This window comes from Vulpes vulpes, chromosome 1 (genome assembly GCF_048418805.1).
Source record: "Vulpes vulpes isolate BD-2025 chromosome 1, VulVul3, whole genome shotgun sequence".
Lineage (NCBI taxonomy): Eukaryota > Metazoa > Chordata > Mammalia > Carnivora > Canidae > Vulpes > Vulpes vulpes.
The window spans coordinates 131,714,992-131,734,297 of NC_132780.1; the positions used below are offsets into that span (position 1 = coordinate 131,714,992).

The following is a 19,306-nucleotide window of genomic DNA, read 5'->3' on the forward strand; positions in this document are numbered from 1 at the left end:
AGAGCAGGGGAATGAGATGGGAATGGTCATCTCCTTTAGCAGTGCTCTCTCCTAAATGCACCCTACCTTTTCCCACCTTTCCTCTCTCTTCACTTCCACCTTGCCCCATCCCAGCATTCTCAGGCACCATCCACACTGAACCCCACAATGCCAGCCTCTGAGCGGACAGTGGCCTGGGTCTCTAACATGCCTCACCTGTCAGCTGACATCGAGAGTGCCCACATCGAGCGAGAAGAGTACAAGCTCAAGGAGTACTCTAAGTCGATGGATGAGAGCCGGCTGGATAGGGTACGCTGGGCCCCTCATCTTCCCATTACCCACAGGGGCAACCTCTAGATGCTTCTCAGGGAAGGACCCAGGGGTCAAGTAGTTACAGTGGAAAGAAGAGACAAAGACCTGATTCCCTTTCTTAAGAAGTGTCCAATCTATTAGGGGATACTGGGCACACAGTCTGTCGGAAAGCCAACTTCCAACTTTATTTTGTGCCTTATACACATCATAGACTGCGGAGAAACGTTTTATGTTAAAGCTTATTTCCATTTTATTTCCATGTTCTTCCCCAGGGAGAACAGAAGCCCTGATTCCTATGACTACTCAGGAAAGGGACAGCTACTCTGCCAGCAGTGTGAGCTGATAAATTGGGTGGGGGGCTGGAGGGCTGCAGTTGTACTACAGACCATGTCCAGCTTACCCAGGCATTGTTCCACCAGCACAGGTGACAGAGGGTTGGTGTTGGAAAGTGGTATATGTTGGCCCACGTGTGGAATGACCAGATCCTCAGCTGGTGGTGGCCTAGAGCAAAAGACAGCAAGAGCTCAGGGCACACACACATAACTCAGCAGTGCTCCTTGGAGAGGCTGTTGCTCCAAGGACTCTGAAGAAGAGGGTGGCTGTAGGATTAGGTTAACGTAAAGACTGTATGACTCCAACTCGGGGGAGCAGAGAGAGGTTTCTTGGGAGCTGTGGTTTTTGAGCAGAGGAAAATGTTGGGACTGTCTAGATGGACTTGGTATAGCAAGTCCCATGAGAGAATTAAGCCCTAATGCCCAAGGTAGCCACCTTTGGTAATAAATGACATCTCTCCTTTGCTTCCAGAGTGGGGTTGGTTCTGTATGTGTCATCTTTGGAGAATGAGAAAATACTCTCAAGTCATTTTTTCTGTACTATGACTTGGATGAGATATTTTTGTTGAGGAAGGCTCTAGAACAGTACCAACCAGTAGAGTTTTCTGCAGTAATGAGAAACGTTCTATGATCTGCATGGTCCGTATGGCAGTCACCGGCCTCATGTGGTTGATGCAGCTGGGGAAGGAAATTTTGTTTTATTTACGTTTTAAATAGCCACACATGGCTGGTGTCTACTGTATTGGATAGCACCACAGCTCTAGACTCTAGAGCCAGTAGGGCAGATAAAATGACTCCTCTGTGCCCTTCGAGCCCCGGAATTCCAGAATCATTAACAGAGGCAGTCTTAGATTCTCAGCCTGGAGTTGTTTAAAGCCCAGACCTGGAACCCCACATAGCCTCTCCTTATCCAGTGTCTTTTCTTCCTGGGTCTCCCCACGCTCCCCATGTGCTCTGGTTGGACTGAGGAGTCACCTTAAGCTTTCATTTCTAGGTAGGATCACTCAAGGTGAGTGGAAGGGGAGTCTGTATAGGTTTGTGTGTGGGTCCTTGTGTGTCCAGATTTACATGTGCGGGCAGGTATATACTGCTCAGGGCATGGGAGCATATGATCTTGGTCCATTTTAAAGGAGCCTTAGGTAGCTCCATAGAAGGGTCTTCTCAAAAGCCACCATGTCTGGTATAATCAGCAGGCAGGGAAAGGACTGCAGAAGGCAGCTGGGTTATCTGTCCCTTACCATGCAGTGGCTGCTTGGTAGGCAAGAATGGAGATGGGGTGGTGGGTCAGGGTGAGGCGCCCCTCACAGTGCGGGGTCGTTTGCCCGGCGGGCAGGTGAAGGAGTATGAGGAGGAGATCCATTCACTGAAGGAGCGACTACACATGTCCAACCGGAAGCTAGAAGAGTATGAGCGGAGGCTGCTGTCCCAGGAGGAGCAGACCAGCAAAATCTTGATGCAGTATCAGGCCCGACTGGAGCAGAGCGAAAAGAGGCTAAGGCAGCAACAGGTGGAGAAGGATTCGCAGATCAAGAGCATCATTGGCAGGTGAGGGGCGGCCTGGGGAGGGGTCACAAGGGAGAGCCTGAGGCTGAGGAGAGCCAGCAAGTTCCCCCTCTAGCCTTCAGCCCCAAACTCAGGACACCATGAGGAAAGCCCACCACCTGCTCCCAGAAATTGCCACTCACCACCAATCACCAAATGGGGAGAAACTTCTCGCTCAGGGCATAAGTGAACCCTGATCTCTCTCCCGATAGAGTAACTTCTGAAGTTCTTGGACTCCCCACTGGTTAGTCTCAATCCAGCCTGTGATGTTCTCCCCAAATCTAAGCAGAGACCTCTAGCCAGAGTAGCCCCTAGCCATTCCTATCCTGGGTAGCCCCTCTCTCCAGCCCTGAAAAGATGTTCTCTTAGAAACTGAATGACCCTTCTGTTAGCATATGCATATTTTCAACTGCTCTGCCAAGCCCTGGCTTCCAAAGAAGGTATCTCAGCAAGGCGGTCAGCTTATCCTGAGAAGTGGTGGGACTCCAGGCCAGACTCTAACTAGAGCCAGTCCCATTTTGATCCACTCTGAATGTAGTTTGGATTAAGATTAATTAGAAGAAAAAGGCTTGACTTGAAACTTACTTTGAAACCCTGTTGTAATTGACATCCTTGATGGGAAATCGCTTTGAGAATCTTCATCAAAGGCATGGAGGTGCTGGGAATGATGATTGTAGAGACCCCTCTTGGGCTTGGGGTATCCCAGGGGTGGCACTGGTGGTGTCCTAGGTTCAGTGAGATGGAGATGTAGAAGTGAGGCCTTCAGCCACAGAGGGGCTGTGGAAGGGCACTGTCCTGCATGGGAGGGTGGAGGGCCAAGGGGGCATCTGGGTGATAGAGGTCTTTGAATCTCAGAAAGCTGTCCTTAGCAGGGAGATGTGAGGGTCCCTGAGAGGAAGGTTAGTATGAGGAGTCTTTGGGTCTTAACAATGGAAGGATTCTGAGGGCAGAGGAGAAGGACGCCTGAGGCTTTTCCAGAGAGCTGCAGGGGCTCCCCCAGGATCAGGAGTTCCACTGGCAGGCTCCGAGCCCGTGCCCGCCACTAACCCCACTGAAGCCCGTCCCTTCAGGCTGATGCTGGTGGAGGAGGAGCTGCGCCGGGACCACCCCGCCATGCCTGAGCCGCTGCCTGAACCCAAGAAGAGGCTGCTCGACGCTCAGGTGGAAATTACAATGTCATTTATCTTCTCCGTGTCCCATCCCCATCCATCCCACTGTCCTTTGTGCACTCACTGCACCAGTCACCCAGCCCCATCGCCATCTGTCTCCCACTGTCCTCCATTTGTCCACTGGCTGCTCCTGGCAGCGCCCCCAGTGACCCCATCTTCATCCCATCGTCTATGCCTTTGTCACTCCTAGCAGTGTTAGCCCCACCCCTGTGCCTTTCTACTCTGTCTTTCCCACTCCTGTCTGGGTCTTGGAGCATCCAGCAGAACCTCAGTCTCTTTGCCCCCAGATCCCACCCAGTTCCTGGCACCCCCGCCCCATCTGTGCCTGTTCCTGTTCACACAGGGAATTCAGCCTCCTCTGAGCTCTTCTTGGGCTAGAAGGGCTAGAGGCTGTAGTTTGCTAGAAGAGAGCCCAGGGCAGTACGAGTTCTAGCTTCCCAGGTTATAAATGGCCCCCATCACCTCTTGGCTCCTCAATTTTCCTGTCTCCTGGATAGCTCCTGAATAGCTTCCTCCTCTGACTCTTCAGCTCTTGAAAGCCCCCCGACCCTCACCCTGTAAGCTTGCCTTCCCTCAGTATTTAACCCCAGTGAAGGCCTCTAGTCCTTAAACCTGTCCAGCTCTCCAGCGCCCTCTGTCCTCAGCCAGCTTTTAGAACTTCTATCCTGCACCCTTGCCCCTTGCTCTCCCCAATTCTACTTTCCCACCCATGCTCCTCCTTCCTCTGCTCTGACCGCCAGGCTTCCCCACCACTACTGCCAAGGCTCCTGACCCCATGACCCCACTCTCTCCCCCTGCAGCTCCTCATCAGGTAATTCTCCTGGTTCCTTTGACCACGGGCGGAGGACACAGGGGGAGGTGACTCCGGACCACTGCAGGTTGGTCGTGAAGCCCACTCCCCTCTGACTCTCTGGAGCCTTTCCCCACCCCACCCCTCACTGCTGCCCTCCACATACCCTACCCTCCTGACACCTCCTGCACAGACCCATCTCCCAAGCCACTGCCCAGAGAGAGTACTTCTTGCTGCTCCGGGAACTGTTCAGGGACACCTTGCCAACACCAAGCATTTTACCTGGGACACGCCCAGCACATCCCCACATCTCTCTTTGACAAAACCCACCGCCCAGCCTCCTCTCAATCCTCTGCCTGTGCCTCTCCAGTGTATGTCTGTCACCCCCCATTTCACCAGAGCGTCCTTGGGAGTTTGGGACGTTGGGAGTGGGGCTTGTTAAGGGGTGGCAGTGATGACGGGTTGGGGGACCCTGGCTAAAGGGGCTATGCTGACTGCAGCAGGTAAGTGGGAGTTTCCTCTTCTTTCCCTAATCTCAGTTCTCCACCCCTCCTCCCACTCCTCACCTGTTTCTCTCTCTTCCTCCTCCCTTATATCAGTGAGATCGAAGGCATCTTTAGCTCTTATTGGGCCCCACTGGGTAGGAACTAGGAATGGGGAGCTAACTCAGGAAGACTTTGGGGGAGGGAGGCTGGAAAGAATGCTTTTCCTGATGGCAGGACACTAGGCAGGGTGAGTGGAACAAGGAACAAAAAAAGGAGCCTCGGCAGATGTCAGGACGCAGACCAGCCCATGTGGCGTGGGAGTTGGAAGTGGGGTGAGCCGTCTTCCTAGATAAGATCATGGGCTCAGTAGCCATGTGGATTCCGAGGCAGAGATGCCAGGAACAGCATGTTAAATAAATTCTCTATTCTTCTCAGCGGAGCTCACTCCTCCTCTCCCGCCACCCAGTGGCCTTGCAGGATGCAGTCCTACCTACAAACCAGTAAATGGGAACCTGTCAGCCACTGACATCATTTCTGAGGGGCTTTCTTTCTGTGGGATTGATCTGCAGTGGGCAGTGGCTCCTCACACTGTAATTTTAACACTCTGCCTGCCCAGCCTCTTTGTCAAAGTAGTTAGTGATCTGTAAACAGATGCTAAAAGGCACCAGGGGACCTCACCATTTAAAGGACTCCTGCAGTGAATTCTTTTGTAAAATGAATAATGGCACCCTAATTTATCTACGTTCTAAATTTGGGTCCATGGGGGAGTAGGGGGCATGCCTATGTTCTGTTGCCAGCAGACAAGCAGAGAGAAGGGAATCTGAGGTTTCCTTCCCCTGCTGTCCTGCCATACTCAGGATCCCCTACCATACATAATTTCCTCTCTCACTGACTTGGGGAAAGTGTGTGAGATGCTCAGCAAGCTAAGAGGGCAGCTTTACTTAAGGCTGGGGTTTCAGTGACCTGAGAGGTGGGCTCTTTGATTTGGAAGGGAGAGCTGATCTCGAGGCCTCTACTTAGAATATTTTTGTATCCTACAGAGATATGGTTACACGTAATGGGCCTAAATGCCCCATGGCCCGGGAAATAATCTGGACACTTTTTTTTTTTTTTTTTTTATATATATATTTTTTAAATTTTTATTTACTTATGATAGTCACAGAGAGAGAGAGAGAGGCAGAGACACAGGCAGAGGGAGAAGCAGGCTCCATGCACCGGGAGCCCGATGTGGGATTCGATCCCGGGTCTCCAGGATCGCGCCCTGGGCCAAAGGCAGGCGCCAAACCGCTGCGCCACCCAGGGATCCCTCTGGACACTTTCTAAATCACTTTTAAGCATTGGTCCCTCTGCAATGTAACCATTCGCTTAAAAGTTAATTTTGTGCCTGTATCTTAAAAAGGCAAGTGAGTGACCAGAAGTGTCATACAGGAGTACCACAGTGTGGTTCCTCTCCCAGCATAGGAACAGAAGCCAGATGTGAGGGCAGGAGGCAGGAGGCAGGAACTGGTCCAGGGGTGGGAGTAGGGTCTGCTACCCCTCTCCCTCTAACTGGGATCCCAGGGAGAGGGATTGAAAGGAACATGGAGGTGGAAAGGAATGAAGCAGTTTTGCTTCCAGGGGACACAGGGATGGGGGCACGCTGTGCCTCTGCAGATACTCCTAGTCATTTCTGCCCAGAGAGAGGCAGCCCTCCCACATTTTTTACCATCCCCCATCACTTTCTCCAATCTCTTGCCTTCCCCCCTCCCTCCCACCACCCCAGTACAGTTAAACCTCTCTAACTTGGACTGGTATATTGGAGAAGATGACTGCTCTGAGCAAATGACAAAACTGAATGGCAGTGTCTATTTAATGAAATGTATGTCTTCAAAATACATACAGTAAGTGGGACTCGATGAACGAGGCTTTTCCACTCGAGGTCCTCAGGGAGCATGCGTTAATGAATAGATAGATTCAAAAGCCTGTTAGCTGGTACCCTCCTACAGATACGTTTCTACTGTTAATTTGCTTAGCACACCCTTTCTTCAGAGCTAAAGGAAAACTCAAGCCCAGTTTTTGTTCAGATTATGAAAAAAGTCCAAATCCGCAGGGGTTTGGATTAATGAGGTTTTGCTGTACTGCCTCCCCTTGTTCCCTCAACACAAAGTTCCTACCTCGGATTGGGGGTGGGCTGGGAGGGGGTTCCATCTAAGAAGAGGAGGGAGGCTGGGTAGGGGAAGATCCAAGGGGTTAGGTTGGGGTGAGGTAGGAACTTGTTTCATTTGAACTGGTTTCCTGGTATGACTCCCTGGGTTGAAGGCCTGTTAGGAGTCGGGGGTGAGATTCTCTTCTCCCTGATCCCAGAAGATGTAACTTCCTCCGCAGGTGAGAAACAAAATAGGAGGATGGGGTGAGGGGTTGTCCTGGGGGCAGGGAGGGGGACATAGTTTATGGAGTGGGTTGGCTACTGGGGGGGCATAGCTCGGGGAGCTGGCACCCAGGCTCCCGCGAAGCGTCTCAATAAGTCCGCGCTCTCCTCTTTGGTGTCTTGCAGGAGAGGCAGCTTCCCCCCTTGGGTCCAACAAACCCGCGTGTGACGCTGGCCCCACCTTGGAACGGCCTGGCCCCCCCAGCACCGCCCCCCCCACCCCGGCTGCAGATCACTGAGAACGGCGAGTTCCGAAACACCGCAGACCACTAGCCCACCCAGCATCACAGACCTCCTCCTCCCTCCCCATGCACCCTGCCCTGGAACAGCACCCACCACCAGGACTGGATGTTGCCAAGGGACAGCGGGATTGCCTCCCTGAATGCCTCCTTGGGGCACCAATCCCCCACCCCCACTGCACCATTTCCAGCGGGGAAGAGTGGGGACCCTTAGCTGCCCCTTTTCCTTCCTGTTGGAGTGCTGCCCCCTGTGACCCCCAGGGACCCTTGCCCCAGGACACCACCTACCCCACACAGACCCCTTCAGTCCGGGGTGCTATCCCCATCCTCTGCCTCATCGTTCCCCTGAGCACTGGGGGACAGACCCTCACCCCCACCCTGGGGGTGTGGCACCTCCAAACTTTCAACTTCAGGGTGATTTTTTAGCAGTAACCAGAGTTGACAATCTAACTCCCCTCCACCGCCCCATTTTGGCCTCCCCTGTCCCCCTTGTAATGGGGAGGGGACCCCGGGTGAGGGGGCCCTATTACCCCTTGATTTCTCAGGAGCGTCTGGGGGGGCTCAGCACGCACAAACTCCTTCTCTTCCTACTACTCTTAAATTTACTCCCTCCCCACCCAGAACCCAGATGGGGTGGAGGGGCCACCGGGGCAGGGAGGGGGCGGCAAGGGGGGAATGGGAGTTGTCTCCCCTTCCTCCCACACCTGATCTGCTCTTGGCTGGTCCCAGAGCGGGGTGAGGGGGCTTATGCCCCCCCCTCCCCCAGTGTGTTGGGTGGGGTGGAATTGAGGTTAGGGTGAGGGGTTAGGGTCTAGGAGGGTGTGTATGTTAGGGAGGACAGACTAGGTGATCTGCCCTACCCTGACACACACAGCCCTCCTTGCCCCTCCCCTCTCTCTTCTTGGTCTCTACTCCCAGGGGGAGGGGGGAACTTACTCTAGGAAAAGCCATGTCTCTCTCCCCCAGGGTGGGGGGACCTGTGTTGGAGGAGGGGTGTTGGGGGCCCCCTTCCATGACTCTGTCCCCCCGGGGGAGGTAGGACAGGGCTGGGCTTCCCTCTCATCCTCCCCCCTCCCCAATCTCCCTCCACCTCCCTCCCTCCCGCCAGCTCCACAATTTTTCGGTGTTTCTCTGTACATAGCTCTCTGGCGGGATAGGGGAGGTAGGATGGATGGGGTTTAGGGTGGGTAGGTCATGGGAGGGGAGAAGCCCCTCCTTGGCACCCCCTCTTCCCTGACTGCTATCCCCTACCCAGCCCTGCCCCCTCATCCTTTCTTGCGTTTGGTATTGAGACTCTTTCCAGACTTCACCCTTCTTTCTTTTGTATGGACAGTTCCCCTTCAGACCCATCCCCCTACACACATACACCCAGCCGGGGCCAAATTTATACTTATATAAAAGTTGTAAATATGTGAAATTTTATCCCTGTGCCCTTTCCCTACTTTCCCAACCCCAGACCCTCCCCCTGGACCTCCTTTCCTCCTCTCTTTGGCTGTTGTAATTATCTGGGGTTTGTACTGTACATATTGGGGGTGTGTGTGTGTGGGCTGGGGGCAACCCCTCTGTATAGAGCTTCCTGGCCCCCTCCCTCCCCCAGGCTTCCCTCCCCCTCCGCCACCCTAAAGGTAGGAAGATGCTCTTCCTACTTGTTTTATTTTGTTTTCTCGTTCTCCCTCCCCACCTTGTCCCACCCCACTCCCAGCCTTTTCTGTCCTCCACCACTATCCCTTTTTCTCCACTCCCAGCCCCATTTCCTTTTTTTCTGGAGTGTGTGGTGAAACAGAAAAATCATGTTTAATAAACGGAGATTGTTCTTTTTTCGCTGTGCTGACTTTCCTAAGCTGGGACATTCAGACATATCACCCTATTCAGTAGGGTGATAGGATCTGCTTTTTGAGAGGAAGCTGGCAGCCTGGGAGAAACCATATCCCTGCATGATGCCACAGTCTCCTCCAGAATAGCATTCTCCCACCCAGCCATAAGATGTATTCTGTTTCTGAGCAGGGGTTGTGACCTGGCTAAGCTTACCCAATCCAGCTCTCCCCTCTCCACTGCCCCACTTAACCCTAATGAGTAGAGAGGCCAGGGAGCAGGGACACTATCTGACACGGAATTCCAAGTATATATATCTACACACACAACTATATTTAGTAATTACCTAGAAATAAGGTTGATTTAATGGCTGGTTAAAATGCTCCCGTACGGAATGGAGGAAAGAACTTGGTCCCTGAACAAATCTGAATTGCAATCCCAGGCCCCTCACTTGCCAGCCTCACTTTCCTCCGAGGAAACTGAGCAGAGCAACACCTACCTTGTAGGGCTGGGGGAGGGTACAAGGTGTTGTGGACAATGCCTGGCCCACATAATAGTTAATCTCGCCTTCTCAGCACTTAGAAGGGAGCGGGCGCTACATTTAATCATCCGCAGGGCTTAAGGGTCGCCCCCTCCTTCCAGGCTACGATCTCCCGAGGCCCAGCTCAGATTCCTCCGGGCGTCAGACACCTCCCGCCGGCACCGCCTTCTCGCCCGCGCAGCCAGTCAACGCGAGGCTCGTAGCCCTCCGCCCTCCGCCCTCCGATTGGCTGGGGCTCTGGCACCGCCCCCCGCACCTGGCGTTGGCGTCCGGCGGGAAGGCGGTGGCTTCCGGCCCGGGACTGAGCGGTGGTTTCCTGGGCGCCCCGGCCGGGTGCCGCCGGTGTACCCGCGGGGGCGTGGCGGCGGGAAGGGCCTCCTGGCTGGTGCGGCTCCCCGGGAGCCGGCCCTCTGGGCGCCGTGAGCAGGAGCCGTCCGGGGCCGGCGAGGTCAGGCCGGGGCTGGAAGGATCTCCTCGTCTCCCTCCGCAGGCCCTGGAAACGAAACCCCGGTTGGTCTTTCGTTGTGGTGCTTAGTTTTTTTCTTTTCTTGGCGGGGGAGTGTGCGGGCCTGATCTGCGGAAACCACCACTCACTGGAACGTTTCCACTTGGCCGGGTTGGGGAGGCGGGTGCTGTTGCCCTTACCCAGAGCTTCTGTGACCCCCGTGCCTTTCCTCCACAGCCTTCGTCCCGCGGGGCTGCGCCCCCAGCCCCTCATCTCCTGTGTTCCGCCCTCTGGGATTTCTCTCTCTGAGGAGGCCATATGGATCTCTCGACGCCTTTGCCCCCCGTACCCCGCTCCCCGACCCGCAACCCAGCCCCACGGACAATCCAGATCGAGTTCCCACAGCATAGCTCGGTGCTGCTGGAAGCCCTGAACCGCCACAGGCTAGAGGGAAAGTTCTGTGATGTGTCCCTGTTGGTGCAGGGCCGGGAACTTAGAGCTCACAAGGCAGTGTTGGCTGCTGCCTCTCCCTACTTCCACGACAGACTTCTGCTGGGGGATGCGCCACGTCTCACTCTACCCAGCGTCATTGAAGCCGATGCCTTCGAGGGGCTGCTCCAGCTCATTTATTCAGGACGCCTCCGTCTGCCTCTGGATGCTCTCCCTGCCCACCTCCTTGTGGCCAGTGGCCTCCAGATGTGGCAAGTAGTAGATCAGTGCTCAGAGATTCTTAGAGAACTAGAAATCTCAGGTGGAATTTCAACCTGTGGGGCGACCTCTTACCACACTCTTCTTTCCACCACATCCTCTCCAGGAGGCTGGTGCATTCGCTCTTCCTCTTTCCAGGCCCCGGTGCAGTCTTCCTTCACCTCTAGGGAGAACTCTGTTTTAGGGGAGGGGAGTGAACTGGGAGATGTGTTACAGATTAAAGTTGAGGAAGAAGAGGAGGAGGACCAGGGGTCAGCAGCCCCTTCTCAGACACCTCAGCCTCAGAGGGTATCAGGAGGGTTTCCCTGCCCTCATGGATCCCACCCACTGCCTGTATCCACTACATCTTGTAGGGTTCCTTGCGAGAGTGCCCCACTTGAGCCTCCTGCCCTTCATACTGCACCACCCCCCAAAGTCTTCTATATTAAGCAGGAACCCTCTGAGCCTGAAGAAGAGATATCAGGGGGTGGAACTCAGTCTGGAGGAGCAAAGGAGGAGACCAAAGTGTTTTCTGGAGGGGACACCAAAGGGAATGGAGAACTAGGGTTCTTATTACCCTTAGGAGCAGGGGCAACATATGGAGGAGGAGGAGGTCCATCCTGGAAACCAGTTGATCTTCATGGGAATGAAATCTTGTCAGGGGGTGGGTGGCCTGGAGGGGGAGGACAGGCTGTGCATGGGCCTGTGAAGTTAGGAGGTATACCCCCTGAAGATGGAAAACGCTTTGGTTGCTTGTGTGGAAAGCGGTTTGCAGTGAAGCCAAAGCGTGACAGGCATATCATGCTGACCTTCAGCCTTCGGCCCTTTGGCTGTGGCATCTGCAATAAGCGCTTCAAGCTGAAGCACCATCTGACAGAGCATATGAAGACTCATGCTGGAGCCCTGCATGCCTGCCCCCATTGTGGCCGTCGGTTTCGGGTACATGCCTGTTTCCTTCGCCATCGGGACCTATGCAAAGGCCAAGGGCTGGGCCCCTGCTCACTGGACTTACAACTGACTGCCAAGGGCATACACGAACTTCTAGGATAAGAGAGCCACTGCTGCTGATGGATACTTTTTCCTCACCACCATCACACCCTGCTCCTGGATCTTGTAATCATGCCAAGAAAATAGATATATTCCAGACATCTGGTTCTTAAGTGTGGATGTCGACCTGGCAGATTCTGGGATCTCAGATTTCTTAACCAAGTTTTTTGCTAACCACCCCATAGGAGGGTGGTTTACAGGGCATATGTAAATTGATCACTTGCCCCATAACAGACCTTTCGTGCAGGAAACCAGATTTCGGATTAGAAGTTTGGTGAGAGAAAAGTTAGAACAAAAGATGTAATGATAAACATTTCACTTGGTCTCCATGAGGTGTTGAAGGAGCTGGTCTCTATTCTAGGGATGTGTGATTCTAGGGTCCAGTAATTCAGAAACCAATTAAGGTCTATGTTCTCCTCTCCCTTGTCATTGCTGAAATGATTTAGGCAGAGTTCTTTTCATGTATTTTCTTTTGTTCGATCTTTCCAGAAGCCTCTCAGATCATAACTCATTCTGCACCTTCCCAACGCTTCTTTTTTTAACATTGTAGTTGAGCACTTTAACAAATTGAGCGTTCCATGTGTCATTAGAACTCTCTTTCTAATAGAGGATATCCCCTTAATAGCCTGTGCCTCTTGTTTACCTTTGTCCACCACTGATCACCCATATATTGATCACGGTGATTAGAATATGACCAATGAACTCAGGAGATGGCCACTGACCTAAAATGCTCTCAGGGTAGCACCACTGTTTTGAACAAGTGGCTGTTGTCAGAGACTGAGACAGCACATACAGGAAAGGCTGAAGAGTAACTGCACAGTGGGACCATACCCTTTATCCATCCCACTTACACATGATAGGCCCTTGGTTGAGAGAGATAGAAGAGTAGATATTGGAATGGGGAGACTGTCACAGGTTACTTAATTTCTTCAAATAAACTTTGCCCTGAAATTTAAACTGACAGTGGATTGGATTGGGTAATTTACGTGGGAGAGACAGCATGAAAGCAGAGTTGCAAAGACTTGGATATGTTACTTATGCAGCAGGGTTATATTGATGAGGGGAAAATGGGATGGTTTCACACTGGTGCAGAGAACACTGTCCTGGACTTCAGTGGGCCAGATTCTAGGCCCTGACTTGCCACTGAATGATCTCAGGTAAGTTACCTTATCTTTCAGAGTGTGAACTGTTTGTTTTTGTCTTTTTGGGGGTAGTATGCATCTCCTAATTGGTTCTCTGTCTTCTTATTTTTAAAGGGATTGGTTCATATGATTTTTACCTATAATCTTCCCTGACTTCATGTATTACATATAATGTTTGGTTGTTGTTTGGTTTGTTCTACAAACATTTAGTGCAATGCAGTATGCTAGACCCTTTTACTCTGACCTCAAAAAGTTCACAGCTACTTTCAAAGCTAGACAAATAATAACACTGTGGTATGATAAGTCCATATTAGTGGGCAGTACAGACTAATGTAATGGCATAAGTGAAGTCAAGAGAAGATCTCATACATCAGCAGAGGTTTCACAAAGATCTCTTTATACCAGAGATAATAATATGGGTGGCTGAACATGAGTGAACTTGAAGTTATAACTAGGGCCAAGATTGATAGCTTTCCCCAAAGCATTTTCCTTAAAAGTTGGTATGGGACCCAGAACAGGATGAAAAATGTGACTTTATGGCTGAGGAGGTGAATTCTAGCTTCTGTAAAGAGCCATGCCATGGTATCATCCTCATGGTTAAGGACTGTGAACATATTGGGAAGGGAGTCAGGGAGAGGGCTACCAAATGCCACCTACCTGTCATTCTTTTGACACATTCAGTAGGTGGCTACAGACATACCTCAGATATTACAGGTTCAGTTCCAGACCACTGCAACAGAGCAAACCAAATGCATTTTTTAGGTTCTCAATGCATATAAAAGTTAGGCTTTTACAGTAACCTACTAAATGTGCGGTAGTAGTAGTATTTCTTTAAAAAAAATAAAGTATATACCACAGGCACTTGGGTGGCTGATGTGGTTAAGCGTCTGACTCTTGATCTAAGCTCAGGTCTTCATCTCAGAGTATGAATTAAAGCCCTACATTGGCCTCCACATGGCATGAAGCCTACTTTTAAAAAAAAGTGTGCATACCTTAAAAAATACTTCGTTGCTAAAAATACTAACAATCATCTGAGCTTTTAACAAGTAGTAATCACAGACCACATAACTAATATATTAATAATGAAAAAGTTTTAAGTATTGCAAGATTTACCAAAATGTGACACAGAGACACAAAGCAAGCAAATAGTGTTGGAAAAATGGTGCCAGTAGACTTGCTGCAAACCTTTAGTTTGTAAAAATAAAAACAAAAACCCCCTGCAATATCTGCAAAGTGCAATAAAGTGAAGCACAATGAAATGGTGTGCCTGTCTATCCATTGAGCAAGATCCTTTGGTTGCAAGCAAGAAAAGCTGGCCTTGACCTTACCAAAACAATCTATGGAAGTATGTGGAATGGCTCCTGAATTGGAAGGCAGGGCTGAAGGACCAGCCTTTGGAAGGATAAGCTTGAGGGGTCCAGGGAGAAGGATTGCTCCTGGGGAATCTTTTCAGGTTATATGTTTTGGGATGACAGTCATTCTTATTTCTTTTGTTACTCATCTCAAGTCATTTGAGTGGCTCAGTCAGTTGAGTGTCTGACTCTTGGTTTTGACTCAGGTCATGACTTCAGGTTCGTGAGATCGAGCCCCACATCAGGCTCAGTACAGAGTCTGCTTGGAGTTCTCTTCCTCTGCTTCAGGTCTCGCCTCTGGCCAGAGGACCCTGAATCATATGTTCCATCTATCAAGGCAACAAAGTGGGCATGTAATCCTCAAGGGGAAATTGAAGTCCTGGGATAGAAGAGGGGAATGGGGAATAATGCTAGCCAGCCAGCCCACAGGAACAGAGGTGCACTCCAATCTCCACATGTTGCCCATCTTGGGATCCTTAAAGCCTCAGATATACTCGCCCTCTGAACTTAAGGCACAATTGCTTCTTTCCTCTCCTTAGTCTCTGTAATACTTTTTTATTACTGCTGTAAGTCAATTAAAATACCATGTTAGAGTTTTGTTTTTGTTTTGAAGTTATTAGGAATTATACAGAAAACAAATTTCCTTAATGAAAGATCTGGATTGATTGATTTTTTAAAGATTTTATTATTTGAGACAGAGAAATGGAGAGTATAGAGGGAGAGTGTGAGGGAGAAGCAGATTCCCTGTGGAGCAGAGAGCCTGGTGCTGGCCCAATCCCAGGACCCTGAGATCAGGACCTGAGCCGAAGGCAGATACTCAACCAACTGAGCAACCCATGTGCCCCGAAAGATCTGGATTTTGACCAGTGCCCTACTTGAGTCATGGAGTAGCCTTCTGCAGGCTCCTCTGCAAATGGGCCCTGTGGCCAAAGGCCCCAGTTCCTGCCACCCAGGATCGTGCACCCAGGCCTGGGAAGGGTCATGCGGAGGTTTCCATCAGCCCAGGAGCTATCCCCTCCAGTGGCTCATTCATGGCCACCCATGACTATTATACCACCTGGGTTCCACTTCCAGTAATAGCTTCTGCAGAAGTGCAAAGTATCTCGGGGAAGCCATCTCTCACCACCCTGGTCTCCCGAGAACTGACTGTGACCTGAGTCACTGGTGGGCAAACTTCTTTTTTGGGAAGTCTGTTCTCTCAGTCCTGTTTACAGTATTAGAGTTGCCAGAATGCTTGGAATCTCCCCAGGCCTCCAGCAGCACAATCACCTGTGACTTGACTCTGGAAGCAGCCTGGTGGCTAGCCAGGCAAAGCTAGCTGGCAAAGGCAATACAAGGCCCCGGTGTTTGTGTGTGTGTTTTTAAGATTTTATTATTTATTCATAAGAGACAGAGAGAAGGGCAGAGACACAGGCAGAGGGAGAAGCAGGCTCCCCGCAGGGAGCCCATGTGGACTCAATCCCAGGACTCCGGGATCATGACCTGAGCCAAAGGCAGACGCTCAACCACTGAGCCACCCAGGCGTCCCCAGGCTCCAGTCTTGAGTGGTTATCACCAGCCACAAGGTTTCAGGAGGCACTAGGCTCATCAGAGCCTCTCCCCTCCCCCATAGACTAGGCCAACTGTAGCAAACAGAAGCAGTTGGATTCTTTTATAACAGCAAAACACCAAAAAGGAAGTTGAGAGAACCCCACTCTTTACTATCCAAATCACATGCAAACCTTCCTGACACCCTGTAACTATATGCCTTGCACCAAATGGAAAATAAACTCTAAGCAGCCAGTTAAAAAAGCAAACAAAAAAAATTTATATATATAAATTTTAGAGTGTACCTCTCTATCTCTATCCTCTCCTTCTTATAATGAAGAGATGTCCCTCCTACTGACCAAGGCTAATCCCCTTCCCCCTTGCTCGTTTAATTACCCCATCTGTTCATCATTTTCACTCTGGAGTTCCTCATTTGTCCCTACTCGTGCTCACAGGTTTGTAAGAATTAATACATGTAAAATGCGGAGGACAGTACCTTGCCCTCAGTAAACTTGATAAATGTTAGCTGTTATTATGAGGGAGACCATTAGTTCCCCACTAATGGGGAACCTTTGTTGGGATCAGTGATCTCAGGGAGGGGTCAAATATATAAGGGGAAATATTTTCAGCTAAGGGGGAAATGAGGCATACTCAATGTCATTATTACCTTTCTCATAAATACTAGAGTTCTTCAGGGGTCTTTCCACCCTCTTCTAACTTTATATACTCCTGGGTGATTTTTATCCACTTTTCTGAGTTAAACCATGTAAATACTGATGACCCTTAATTTTATATCTCCAATTTTCCCGACCCCCAGATTCACTTAGATTTCCTCCTTTCCTTCCTTCAACAATAGGGCCGGCTGGGGCGCCTGGGTGGTTCAGCTGGTTCAGCTTCTGACTCTTGATCTCATCTCAAGTCTCCATCTCAGTTGTGAGTTCAAGCCTACTTTAAACAAAAAAAAACAAAACAAAAAAAACCCAATGGAGCCTGCTGTGTACCTGGCACTGATGAGAAGAGCAGGATTATCACTTGAAGAGACAGATGTTTAAACCAGGTATGTCAAAATAAATAAATAAGTAAACCAGGTATGTCTGTACTTCATGGGCCTCTCAAGCTCAATTTGTCTAAAATACTGTATCCCACCTCTAGCCAGCTGCTCTGCTGTTTCGAGGTTTAGTAAAAGTTCCACTATCCACCCAAATGCCCAAGACTAAAGGCTGGGAGAATTCCTGGGCCCCTGTCTCACATCCCATACTGGCCCTATCAATGCTATCTCCTAAATATTTCAAATTGATACGTTCTTTCATTCTCAATACTGCTACTGCAACCTCCTGGTTTTTTTTTTTTTTTTTTTTTTTTTTTTGTCTTGCTTCCCTTTGTGTCTCATTCCCACACACTATGGCCAGAGTGATCTTTCTAAAGCATAAAGTACTGTTTCACTAGCTTTCCAGCTTAAACCTTTCATTTGCTCCCTCCTGCTCTTTGATGAAGTCCAAGGATCTGCTCCCAATTGTTGCACTCTTGCCACTCATATTTCCCTTAGGCCTCTGCTTTTCTTTTCTTTTCTTTTCTTTTTTTTTTCTTTTTGCTCCTCATGCTTATCACTCTGCCTAGAATAGTTACCTACCCTGGAAATAATCTTTAGTGGGCTAATTCTTACTCTCTTCAGATATCAGCTGAAGCATCACTTCCTTTAGAAATCTGACCATTAGGGCAAAGTGGGACCTCTGCTATGTACTCTAATAGCTCTCATAGCTTGCTCATAGCTTGCTGTCATAAAATTTTCTTGGCATTTCCTTTACTCAGTAAGTATTTGTCAACTATCCACTGTTATATGTGGGTGCTGTTTTAGGCATGGTGGACAGTTCTTACCCTCATAAGATTACATTCCAGTGCTGTAAGGAAAATAAATCAAGTAATAAGGTGGAGGATAACAGAAAAGGAAGGCATGCTGTACACATTGATTTGGTATCCAAAGGAGAAGAAAGACCCAGACTTACAAAACGGGACAGGGGAGAAGGTTCCAATACAGTATGTAGCAAATGCAAAGGCCAAGAAAGAAAATGAGGCAGGTGTGTGACAAACCAATGGACTTAGAGAGGAATGAGATGTTGTCTTAGTCTATTGGGGCTGCTATAACAATACCATAGACTAGGTGGCTTATAAACATTTCTCACAGTTCTAGAGGCTGGGAAGTCCAAGATCAAGCACCAACAGATTGAGCTTCATGAGGACTTGCTTCCTGGTTCATAGATGGGCATCTTCTTATCATGTTCTCACATGGCAGACAAAGGAATTTCCCTGAGGTCTCTTTTATAAGGGCACTAATCCCATTTATGGGACCTAATCACCTCCCCAAAGGAGGTGGGAGAATTTGGGGGAGAATACTATCACAGTGGGGGGTTATGATTTCAACCTATGAATTTTGGGGGAACACAAATGTTCTGTCCCATGCAGATGTGATAGAAGAGATAGGCTGGGGCTGAGTTATATAGAGCCTTTCAGATCATGTTAAGGCATTTGGGTTTCATCTGAAATGCAATGGGAAGGCAGTAAAGAGCTTAAAGTAGAGAGGAATGATCTTTTAACATTTTAAAGAGATTCCTCTAGCTACAGAGGGAATATTGGATCATTTGGAGGCAAGAGTGGAAACGGAGACAAATCAGACTATTTCAGTAGCACAGACAAGAGGTGGATAAAAGCAGCAGATATGGGGGATCCCTGGGTGGCGCAGCGGTTTGGCGCCTGCCTTTGGCCCAGGGTGCGATCCTGGAGACCCGGGATCGAATCCCACGTCGGGCTCCTGGTGCATGGAGCCTGCTTCTGTCTCTGCCTCTCTCTCTCTCTCTGTGTGACTATCATTAAAAAAAAAAAAAAAAAAAAAAAAGCAGCAGTAAACGGATTCAAGCTATTACAATTGGAGGTTAGGGCTAACACAGGATGTTCTAAGTGATTAATATAGAGATTGTGGGAAAATAAAAATCAAGGAAGACCACCAGAATTTTGGCTTGAGTAATTGAATTAGAGGCCATTTACTGAGTGGAAGACAGAAGTAGAAGAACCTGGGAGGGATCAAGGGTTTTATCTGAATGGCTAGAAGCAGCTGGCTGTACTTGTCCAGTGCTCTTCTACACCAGGGGTTGGCAAATTTATGCTATAAAGGATCAAATAGTAATTAGGCTTTGCATGCCAAAAAGTAAAATCAAGGATATAACATAAGTACATAAAAATTAAAGAAAACATTTCCACAATTTATTATTGACAGAACTCAAAGTATAATAATTGAGTACAATTTTTTGGTAATAGAGGTCTGCTGCTTAATTGAGGTACAAAGTTAGTATTCCCTGTCATCAAAATCAATTGCAAATGTTCATTTGTTAGTGTCGATCTGTAATGAGATTTTACATATTTCGTCTTTGAATATGTCTTTCACACAGATAGTACTGCCAAATGCTGATATTAATCCAATAGCGTGTAATTTTAATTGAGCATATT

At 49.5% G+C, this 19,306-nt stretch overlaps 2 protein-coding genes and 1 long non-coding RNA gene across 29 annotated transcripts in view; 2 read left to right on the plus strand and 1 right to left on the minus strand.

Annotated features, from left to right (window-relative positions):
• SYNGAP1 (synaptic Ras GTPase activating protein 1) overlaps positions 1-9,073 on the plus strand; it is a 31,829-nt gene extending 22,756 nt beyond the window's left edge. For 7 of the 27 annotated variants that reach the window (XM_072729960.1, XM_072729871.1, XM_072729987.1 and 4 more), the window contains 4 exons: positions 115-288; positions 1,957-2,168; positions 3,236-3,326; positions 7,143-9,073. In XM_072729960.1, the coding sequence (XP_072586061.1) occupies positions 115-288; positions 1,957-2,168; positions 3,236-3,326; positions 7,143-7,289 (624 nt within the window). In that variant the 3' untranslated portion in view covers positions 7,290-9,073. Of the gene's footprint in view, positions 1-114; positions 289-1,956; positions 2,169-3,222; positions 3,327-4,134; positions 4,213-7,142 lie in introns of all 27 variants that reach the window. The other 20 variants (XM_072729909.1, XM_072729925.1, XM_072729980.1 and 17 more) reach the window with 7 other exon arrangements.
• Positions 517-9,775, minus strand: LOC140594711 (uncharacterized). The gene is made up of 2 exons (XR_011995869.1): positions 9,567-9,775; positions 517-2,960 (listed from the first exon to the last, which is right to left on the minus strand). It is a non-coding gene; the product is annotated as an uncharacterized lncRNA (long non-coding RNA).
• Positions 9,776-9,889: 114 nt separating this feature from the next.
• ZBTB9 (zinc finger and BTB domain containing 9) lies at positions 9,890-11,886 on the plus strand. Its single transcript, XM_025990744.2, is given in 3 exon segments — positions 9,890-10,118; positions 10,291-11,724; positions 11,726-11,886. Coding segments are annotated over 2 exon segments (1,386 nt in total). The 5' UTR covers positions 9,890-10,118; positions 10,291-10,371; the 3' UTR covers positions 11,759-11,886.
• The last annotated feature ends 7,420 nt before the right edge of the window (positions 11,887-19,306 follow it).